The sequence below is a fragment of the Patella vulgata genome, chromosome 2 (genome assembly GCF_932274485.2).
Source record: "Patella vulgata chromosome 2, xgPatVulg1.2, whole genome shotgun sequence".
Lineage (NCBI taxonomy): Eukaryota > Metazoa > Mollusca > Gastropoda > Patellidae > Patella > Patella vulgata.
The window spans coordinates 91,631,298-91,642,182 of NC_065880.2; the positions used below are offsets into that span (position 1 = coordinate 91,631,298).

The 10,885-nt window shown below is 41.6% G+C and overlaps 1 protein-coding gene across 1 annotated transcript in view; it reads left to right on the plus strand.

The window, feature by feature from the left end:
• Nucleotides 1-8,455, plus strand: part of LOC126810126 (organic cation/carnitine transporter 2-like) — a 32,331-nt gene extending 23,876 nt beyond the window's left edge. Inside the window, exons 13-18 of the mRNA XM_056098416.1 lie at nucleotides 125-293; nucleotides 2,856-3,080; nucleotides 4,387-4,613; nucleotides 5,536-5,644; nucleotides 6,441-6,656; nucleotides 8,195-8,455. Coding sequence (XP_055954391.1) covers nucleotides 125-293; nucleotides 2,856-3,080; nucleotides 4,387-4,613; nucleotides 5,536-5,644; nucleotides 6,441-6,656; nucleotides 8,195-8,249 — 1,001 coding nt within the window. The 3' untranslated portion in view covers nucleotides 8,250-8,455. The remainder of the gene's footprint in view (nucleotides 1-124; nucleotides 294-2,855; nucleotides 3,081-4,386; nucleotides 4,614-5,535; nucleotides 5,645-6,440; nucleotides 6,657-8,194) is intronic.
• Nucleotides 8,456-10,885: the final 2,430 nt, after the last annotated feature.

The following is a 10,885-nucleotide window of genomic DNA, read 5'->3' on the forward strand; positions in this document are numbered from 1 at the left end:
TGACAAATAATTCGTGTTTTCAATGTCGAAGACTTTGGATGATAATGAGTTAGAGACTTCGCGCCTTTAAACGCTATTTCATTTCCATTTCAATTTTGTGCGTTTTATTTTCATTTATTTCCAGCTACAGAACTTGTTGGACCAAAGTATCGTCTGTTTGTCGGTATTATGATTTTAATGTTCTATTCTGTTGGTTATATGACGTTATCTGGCATGGCGTATGTATTACGAGATTGGAGATATCTAGAACTAGCAATAACTCTACCTGTTCTACTTTTTGCCGCATACTGGTGGTACGTATATTATATTTATCGATCTTACTGATTAATATATTAATAGAGAGGGAGAAGGGGGGTGGGAAGAGAGAGCGAGAGAGAGAGGGGGGAATAACTTCTCCAACCAGCCTAATCTCCTCCCTAGAAAGGGAGAAGGGGGTGGGAAGAGAGAGCGAGAGAGAGAGGGGGGAATAACTTCTCCAACCAGCCTAATCTCCTCCCTAGAAAGGGAGAAGGGGGTGGGAAGAGAGAGCGAGAGAGAGAGGGGGGAATAACTTCTCCAACCAGCCTAATCTCCTCCCTAGAAGGAGAGAGAGCGCGCGAGAGAGGGGGGAATAACTTCTCCAACCTAATCTCCTCCCTAGAAGGAGAGAGAGCGCGCGAGAGAGAGCGAGAGAGAGAGGGGGAATAACTTCTCCAACCAGCCTAATCTCCTCCCTAGAAAGAGAGAGAGCGCGCGAGAGAGAGAGAGGGGGGGAATAACTTCTCCAACCAGCCTAATCTCCTCCCTAGAAAGAGAGAAGGAGGTTGGGAAGAGAGAGAGAGAGAGAGAGAGAGGGGGGAATAACTTCTCCAACCAGCGCGCGCGCACACACACACACACACAGACCAATTACAACCTACGTCATTCATTAAGCTGACTTCTTGATATGAATAATATGACATATCTATCGGTCTGTAGGTTTTATTAATAGTTTATACAGTGTACACCCTCGTGCTTGAGGCACGGTTTGTTGGCCTTTGTATGGAATTTGTCACGAGAAGAATTCCACAAGATAAGAGTCCGTGGAATGTAATTTTGACCTGTGGGGTTTTTGTACCACAAAAGTTGATGTCAAATAACTTCTGGAACTTATGGGGTAAAAAAAGACATGGACAATAAACACTCAATCAAAATTATTCTTAGTCGAAAAACCTTTGGAATGTGGTACCACGCAGGGAGATAAGGGGGTCTGAGACGTCATATATTATATACTATTCAAAAAAAGTAGGGGATATTTGATTTTGGGGGCATAATACTAAAATATGCAAATGACTACGAAAAAAGTCACTATAGAACCTAACAGAAGAAACATTTCCATTTACATGTGACGCCCAAACGCACCAATAGCTACCGCATGGAATGCAGGTAATGCTTGGGATCATCATGGGGGTCCAACCCAAGATTTGCACAACTCTGACTTTGAATGTTACAGTCATTGTGGCATTGAATTCCAGGGTGGAAACATCAGTTTAATTGTTTTAGTGACCAGAAAACAAATTTTGATATGAGTCGGCTTACCCAAAATGAAAGGTTACGTGCCCTTGGCATGCTACAGATCGGCACAACACAGGCGGTTGTGGCGCGGACGATGAATGTTTCTCAGTCTGTCATAAGCAGGCTATGGTCCAGATACCGTGATACACAATCTGTACAAGACAGACCACGCTCAGGTCGACCAAGGGCGACAACTCAAGCCCAGGATCCATTTATCCGTACCTTGTCCTTGAGAAATCGTGTCATCACAGCAAATCAGATCAGCGCTCGTCTTCAAACAGACACTGGTGTGAGAGTGAGTGGCCAGACGATTCGGAATCGACTGCATAGGGGTCACCTTCGCGCCCGACGTCCTCGCGTGATCCCTTGTTTGAGAGATCATCACATTCAGGCAAGACGTCGTTGGTGTAGGGATCGTCAACACTGGGATAATCGACGCTGGAGCAATGTGATGTTTTCAGATGAGTCAAGGTTCATTGCTGATCTTTTGGACAGACGTAGGAGGGTGTGGCGTCGTCGAAACGAGCGCTTCCAAGACGTTAACGTCATCAGACATGATCGATTTGGGGGTGGTTCTGTTATGGTGTGGGGAGGCATCACTGTTGCTGGAAGAACGGCTTTACATGTTGTTGCAGGGCGTGTTACAGGCCAGTACTACCGGGACAACATCTTGGCAGTCCATGTTGTGCCGTTCGCACGACGTCATGGCCGCCGTTTCATCTTCCAGGATGACAACGCAAGATGTCACAGGGCCAGGATCGTTACAGATTACCTCCAACAACAGAACATCACCACATTACCTTGGCCAGCACTGAGTCCCGACCTCTCCCTCATCGAGCATGTCTGGGACATGCTTGGACAGAGGTTACGTCAACGTCAACAACTTGCTGCTGCGTTGCAACAGGAATGGGACAATCTGGACCAAAATGACCTTAGACGTCTCATTAGGAGTATGCCACGTCGGATCAATGCTTGTTTGGCAAACAGAGGAGGATTTACCCGTTACTGACTTGGTTGTGATGCTGTGGTAACTTTGCTGTTTGACCCCGGGTATCATTTTACCCTTATAATGGTCAGTCTGTGCCTTACTTAGTCTAACGATCATTTGGAATAAATCGATGAATGTGAACTTCATTTCATTTTGTCATTTGTTTCTTCGTCAGTTTCATTAGGTGACTTTAATAACACTTAAAAATCAAATATCCCCTACTTTTTTTGAATAGTATATATAACAGCGTCAGTACAGTATCATGAGTTTACTGGAGGCTAGTCTATCGAGTCATGTATTAGAAATTAGAAATATAATATGTTTTTTTTTCTAGGTTTCTACCAGAATCTGTTCGTTGGTTGTTATCTCAAAATAAGAATGAAGACGCTCAGAAATATCTCCAGAAAGCAGCCGCTGCAAATGGAACGGTACTCCCGACATCGATCACAGAAAATGTTCAAGTTAGCACCGCCGTTAAAACTGACAGAAAATATTATTTCATAGATTTAGTTAGAACATGGTCGATGGCTAAAATCTCTCTTAATCTTTGGTTTAATTGGTACGTGGGTGGAATCAGTTCCGTCATTAGCGTTGATTTGGGTTAGATTTGGTAATGTGACAATACTGAGAAATTACTATTAAGGTTAACACCAGCAAAACCCCAATGCCGGCCCCAGGAATGAGTAAACTGCCTTGTTGCATAGGATATGGGGGGGGGGGGGGGTGGCGTGTGTGTTGTATCATAAGGTCTGTTATTGAGTCAACTGGGGGGGGGGTCGCTTCCCCGATTGTGCGTGGTAGTGAGTAGGGCCGCCTGTCCAATCTCGTCGGTTTTCTCCGGGTCCTCCGGTTTCAACCCACTGCTAATGACCCTATACGCAAACGAATTATTGAAATAAAATTGAACCATATGTTCGTCCCGAAACAACCTAGTGTGTGTCGAATGGACGTTAAACCCCATTTCCCACCCCTTGTTGCGTAGGGTCCACATGTTAGAAAGGGATGAGTGGTGCTATCATCTTGTAATAATAGTTATTGTTGGTCTGTTAAAGCTGCACTTGTGTAGTTAAATTTTACTCATAGATGGTGTTGGTCTGTTAAAGCTGTACTTGTATAGTTAGATTTTACTTATTATACTTGTAGATGCAATATATAAGATATACACAAAGAGCTGTCAGTTCTTGCTATAAAAGTCCACAAATAGATAATTAACAATGAATATATGGAAAATTTCATTTAAATTCTTTATTCTGAGCGACGTTACGAGCGACGGAAGGTGTAGCGTAGATTGTTTATTATCGTAGTCAACCGAGACTTATCATCGATTATCCATTTTATCATAAAGTTTTTAAATCTTCCGGCTGTTTTAATCCATTGAAATATCTGCCATCCGATGGTCTAGAGAGTTGATTATAGGCTTGTTATATTAATAGATATCTACATAATCGTATATATAACATTTGAAGCTAAAACAAGACCTACAGTAGGCAGATTTAGCTCTTACATAATGCATCTTTAAGAATCTTCTCAAATACTGAGAATTTGTTTGAATTAGGAAGTTCCCCAGCCCGTGAATATGGCGCCGACAGATTAACCAAGATGTCTCAGAATTTTCGAGACTGGTTTTCTCTTGTCAGTTGTTCAGGAGGAAATGTCTGGCATAGATACGCCTCTTCAGATTGAACAAAACAGCGCTGCACGTTAAAGATTCCGGTTGAAAATCAACTTAAAATTAGAATGTAGCGCATCTGTCCGGCCAAAATTTCCCCCATTAGTACATTTCATTAGACATGTGGGTGCAGGAACTTAGACAGCTAAACCCCATTTCATTTAATTTTTATTTTTCGCTGTTTTTATTTTTAAAGGTTTGTAAATGCTTTGGTCTACTACGGATTGTCGTTGAACACAGAAACTCTAGCCGGTGATCCGTATCTGAACTTCTGTATTGCTGGAGCAGTGGAAATACCGGCGTTGTTATTGTGTATGATATCTTTAAACAAAGTAGGAAGAAGGATACCATTATTTATATCAATGTGTGTTGGTGGCATTGCCTGCATATTATCAGGAACTATTCCTATTAATGATAATTCAGGTCAGTTGTTTATCATTATTTTAAAGGGGGGTTGAATGGCCGAATGGTTAGCACGTATCATAAGGCCAGTCATTGAGTCAACTGGCGTGGTTTCGATTCTTCGGCTGTACGTGACAAGGTGTAGGGTCGTCTGTCCAACCTTGTGGGTTTTCTGCGGGTCCTCCGGTCAGACCCCTACTTGCAAGCGAATTATTGAAATAAAATTGAACCATATGTTAGTCCCGAAAGCACCTAGTCTGTGTCGAGTGGACGTAAAACATCACCTCTCTCTCTGTCTCTCTCTATCTCTGTCTCTCTCTCTCATTATTTTAAAGTCTGTAATAAAAAGCGTTTTCATTGATATAAATACAATTTCCAAGAAAGATAACTCTCGTTTTCACACCTCCTCAGAGGGGGCGTGGCAATCGAAGAGCCAAGACACTGGATTCTAGGGGAATACGCTATTGTCTCACTCACAAAATTCGGGACAACAGAGTAAAAGGGGGCATTTGGAACTGTAACGCATGCGTCGTCTCAATAACAAACTATCTCAACCAACCATGGCAGCCAAAACATATTCGTTGTGTTTAATTACGTCACCATTCTACTTACACCACCTCCGTTGTCGGGGCTGACAGAACTGTCACAGGACTGAATTCCGAGCCACTCAATTGTAATTCTGTCAATTCGAGACGTTCCGGACTGACAATCCAGCATCCCCTCCGTTGTCGAGGCTGACATAACTCTCAAAGGACTGAATTCCGCGCCACTCAATTACAATTCTATCAATTCGGGACGTGCCTGACTGACAATAGACCATCCTAGATTGGACAGGGTGACAAGCAAAATGTGCGCACTCGTTCTGGTGGGTTTAACAACCTCACTGACAATTGGAAATCGAATAATTTTTCTTCATTTTTTTTTTTTTTTTTTTTAGATTTAGATTTAGAAACACTGAAAGTCGTATTGGCTATGATTGGAAAGTTCTTCATAACCGCATCTTATGGAATTATACATTTAATGACTGCTGAGGTGTTGCCTACTGTTGTGCGGTAAGAAATGACGGAAGTGGTATGACAACATGTCATATACATCGCCGGTCAATCGTCTTACTCGCTTGGGTCAGACAGGTTTCCTTGTGACGATGGCATCAATGACGTGCTAATAGCAATAAGGGGTGACTGGGTTATTTGTCTACGGCCCAGAAACTGTGTCTGAAAAAGTACGACAACTTGGATCGTCCTGAAGTTTCCTGCCCTACGCTGAAATTGCCCATGGTTTCATGGTAAACATGTGTCTGCGACATCACCCTCGCTAGAAGTAGACGTTAACCAGTGAGTTCCATTTTGTACTTGCACCAAGGTATATATACATTTAAGCTAGGATGGACGTGACCGACCAATAGTGACCTTTGACCTACTCAGAACGGATATATTTCAACGTTAGTAATTCCCGCCATTCTCCGTGAGTAGTCTGTCAATAAACAATCCGTGGCAGGGCCGTAACTAGCTCAGAGCAACGAGGGGGCGGGAAGTGTCCTCATGGGTGCTGTCATATTGATGGACAATGTATATCTATTTTTTTTTTGGTCGAAAAATTTTTTCACGCGGGGGGGGGGGGGGGGACTTCGCACCCCCTCATCCCTGTCACGGATTGTTCATTGACGGAAAGTTACGACTACTCACGGAAAACTGCGGAAATTACTAACGTTGAAATTTACCGGTTGCCGGTAATATTACTTTCGTAAGAGATATGTTGACATAATTACTTACATTTTTTTAAAAAAAACAATGAAGCTTTTCCTGTGACCTTTAAATTACTAAAAGTCATTGGACCAATTTGTTACAGGAATATCGGGATGGGAGTGGCATCAATGTCGGCACGTATTGGTGGTATACTGGTTCCTACCATGTTAGATTTAAAGTCGATCTGGACACCGTTACCACTAGTTATTTTTGGTAGTCTATCTATAGCAGCTGGTATTTTGGCGCTGCTGTTACCAGAAACCACGGACAAACCACTACCTCAACTATTGGAAGATGTATCAAGTAAAAGTAAAAAACTGTTAGTATTGTATTATTCAACATCCCATTCTTTCATTGAAAATATGTTCTTCACGTGATCACCAAACCTCTGTAACCATGCTATGGGAAGCTAAGTAAAGTGAGATTACTGGCCATTACTATCGAAACTACATTGAGGCAGATCACCATTAAATTTCATCATCTCGGTACCCACAAATTGTAGATCGTCTATTTATAGTAATCATCTATCTGTCTCTTTTCTCCCCTTTTGCATGCCCATTTTTGTTGATTTTTTGGTCTAGAATGGATGAAGAGGGTTTGAATTAACATTTTCAGCCAGGTTTTAGTAAATATTCATAATTTTGATAACGGGGTTATCAAGTTGGCTACGGTGATATGTACGGCAACTAGTTTGTGTTACATGTTTTAGTAAGCTTCTTCAAGTTTGTGTATCTCACAATTTTGGTGGTCAACTTCATACAAGTTTTAGTGCAAAGACATGACTGTAGTGAAAAGCATTCAGCCCAACGAAAATTTGGAGAAAAGTTGGAGGTGGGCAAAGAGGCCAGAATTAACATTGAAGTCAATGGGTAAAATAATGATGGTCTACCTCCACATGCTATTTTCACTATGTCTGTTTATGGACAATGAGCCAGCGAGTAAGGTGCTAGCTCATTTACCAGGAGTTCTCGAGTTCCTTCCCGGTTTCGTTCCGGTGTTGACCGAGCAAGCACCTCAGGATTTTCGAACGTGGTTTCACCTCCACATGCTATGTTCACTATGTCTGTTTATGGACAATGAGCCAGCGAGTAAGGTGCTAGCTCATTTACCAGGAGTTCTCGAGTTCCTTCCCGGTTTCGTTCCGGTGCTGACCGAGCAAGCACCTCAGGATTTTCGTACGTGGTTTCACCTTCACATGCTATGTTCACTATGTCTGTTTATGGACAATGAGCCAGCGAGTAAGGTGCTAGCTCATTTACCAGGAGTTCTCGAGTTCGTTCCCGGTATCGTTCCGGTGCTGACCGAGCAAGCACCTCAGGATTTTCGTACGTGGTTTCACCTTGTCAGTAGTAAAGGCCCGGGGACCTAGCAAGGGACAGTTGGCATGCACGTAAATAGCACCTTGACAGCTGGAATTTCTCAAAGGGGCCGACAAAGGGGCCGGGAGGGAGGGAGCGCCTCCTCCCCCTCTCTCTCTCTAATGACATTCAATTACTTTATTGAATTGTCAGGTATCCTCTTACAGTCCCATATAACAACTTTTGGTCTTCGCAGGAATTATTAGTGAGCAGAAATTCGGCCGTGTATCTGTTATCACTCGCCACTTCACTCAGTTATATAGAGGGATGTCTCGTGTTTTCCTTTGGCGTTCGTCACTTCCGATTCAGGAAATGATCTCTGTGTTAAAATTATGTTTGGCATGTGTTTAACCAGCTCTATCACATATGAGATAATGACTGGCACCAATATTGTCCTTTAACCTTTCACAATATTATAGTTTGCAAGGGAATTTATCAAATCCGTCAAAAGGTGACCAACAGCTTTAACTTAAATACATTATTTAATCTTTTGAAACAGGGAATTCGAAACTACGGAGGAAGAACGGGAGAAGTGTGATGATACACTGTTGTAATTGTTGAATGGAATAGGGAGCGTGGACTGGCCCTACAGTGATACCATGCTGTTTAACTGTTGAATGGAGTTGGGAGCGTAAACTGGTTCTATAGTGATACCATCCTGTTGTTACTGTTGAATGGAGTTGGGAGCGTAAACTGGTTCTACAGTGATACCATGCTGTTGTTACTGTTGAATGGAGCTGGGAGCGTAAACTGGTTCTACAGTGATACCATGCTGTTGTTACTTTTGAATGGAGTTGTGAGCGCAAACTGGACCTATAGCGACACCATGCTGCTGTTACTGTTGAATATAGTTGGGAGCGTAGACTAGTTCCACATTGATACCACACTGTCGTTTATGTTAAATAGAGTTGGGATATGAAATGAAATGGGGTTTAACGTCCAACTGTTCTGCTCCGACTGGGCTCATGAAGACGGGCATAAGCCATACAGTGTACTATGAGGTAAAGTTTGTCCGGACAGCGGCACTACGGCCTACTCTTATATCTAATTCCAACTGTCAAGGGATCTTTTACGTGCACGCCAATGTGTACATGGGATAGGCTTCGAAATTAGCGGACGCAAAGACGCTAAAAACGTGCTAAAATATGAAAATAGCGTGTTAGATTTGAACTAAAACGCAAAGTTCTGCGTCTACGGTAATTTAGTTTAAAAAGCAAATTTTAAAACTTGAATTATTCTATAGCTTCTTGATTGTCATACGAATAATATTAGTCGAACAGTTGGTAAGAAGTTATCGGAAGTATAGTTTTTTTTCAGAAATGCGTAAAAGAATTAATTCAAATGATGAAACTTTAAGGCGATCTATTGCACTTAAGAATTTTTACTTGTTGCATATTCAATCCCAGGAGAAATTAAAACGTATTTTATTCATGTTGTAAGTGTTTTTTGACCATCAGAATTCTGGAAAAGCTTTCCCCAGATCCCAAAGTCCAGAGTCCTCAAAAATTAAAAGCTCAGTTACATATCGGCGCTCAATTCCATTATGTCATCATTCTTCAACTCCTCTTTCTTATACTATCTCATTACTGCCATATTCAAAGTCACAGTAAATCACCATGTTAGTAGTACCACTAGTGAGTGGGTCGTGGGGCGGTAGACTGTAGAATTGTTATTTCTATCTCACAAAAAAGTCGAAATTGACAGATAGGCCTCAAGATTTTGTCCCATTTGCCATGAAATTGACTAAAATTTTCAGGCCCAGTCCCCAAAAATTAAAAGCTCAGTTACATATCTGAAATTTTTACGCGCCTGCGGCGCTCGATTCCATTATAACATCATTCTTCCACTCCGCGGTTGTGTTATACTGTCTCAGCTATTATATTCACAGTTGTAGTGCCCAGTTAGTAGTAATTGTTGCAGGCCGGGTTATTAAACTAACCATTAAAGGGACATAACTCTTTCCCCATTGGGATGCAGACCACCATTAATTTCCCCATTGACTTCAATGTTAATTCTGACCTCTTTGCCCACCTCAAAATTTTCCCCAAATTTTCGTCGGGCTGAATGCTTTTCACTACAGACAGAGAAATAAATGGTCATGTCTTTGTACTAAAATTTGTATGAGGTTGACCATCAAAATTTTGAGATACACAAACTTGAAGAAGCATAGTAAAAACATGTAACTATTCGCCATACATATCACCGTAGCCAACCTAATAAGTCTGTTATCATTCCGCCTCAAGATCATGAATATTTACCAAAACCTGGCAGAAAATGTCATTTCCAACCTTCTTCGTCCATTCTAGACCAACAAATCAACAAAAAGGGGCATGTAAAAAGGGAGAAGAGAGACAGAGAGAGATGGTGAAATTTAAACATACATTATGCAAGAACTTTAGGCCTGAAATGTTATCTAAATTATTAATTAGACATTAATTAACTTATCCAGACCATAATGAACTCTCGATGTCGTCGCTAGCCTGCGATGTTTATTGGATTAGGTTCCGATTTGCTGTCCGATTTCCATTCATGATTTAATCACAAAATTGATAAACGAGACTATGTTTTTTATCCTACCGACTCTAGTAATGATGATCGAGGCTAGGCCGATAATTCAATCGCGAAAATCTCGGTTCAGAGTAGATCAATTTGAATGAAATTTTCAGCAAATTGCATTTACATTATCCAGTTGTTAACTATTATAGTGAGAACTGCCAGCTTTTTATCTAATCTCCGATAATGTATCTTTAAAGCTGGTCTGTCCCCCTATTACATATTATTAAAGGGACATGAACATTTTTATACCATTCGCCATTGTCACGCATCCTGTCCAATTGGCTAACCAGGAACTCCCGGGTTCGACCGCGGGTGTTGGCTAAGATTTACTGCCCTTGCATCGGTCTGAGTTCTTTTAATCGCTGTTGTGCAAATTAATTGAATGGCATGACACAATATTTTGGTCCATTCGGAACGACTAGCCTTACTTTCCTTGCCAGTTATACCATCTTGAATCTGGGTTATTCAACAATCTGATTAGAATACAGATCTATATTTCGTTTCGTTTTTTTATACTTTCGATGGCCGCTACTACATGAAGATCTGTCGGTTGTAGTAAAAGATCGCGCCAGAGGTCGTACGAGCGGCTTTTGACCCTATGACGTCAGACTTTGATTAATCAATCAGCGTTGAC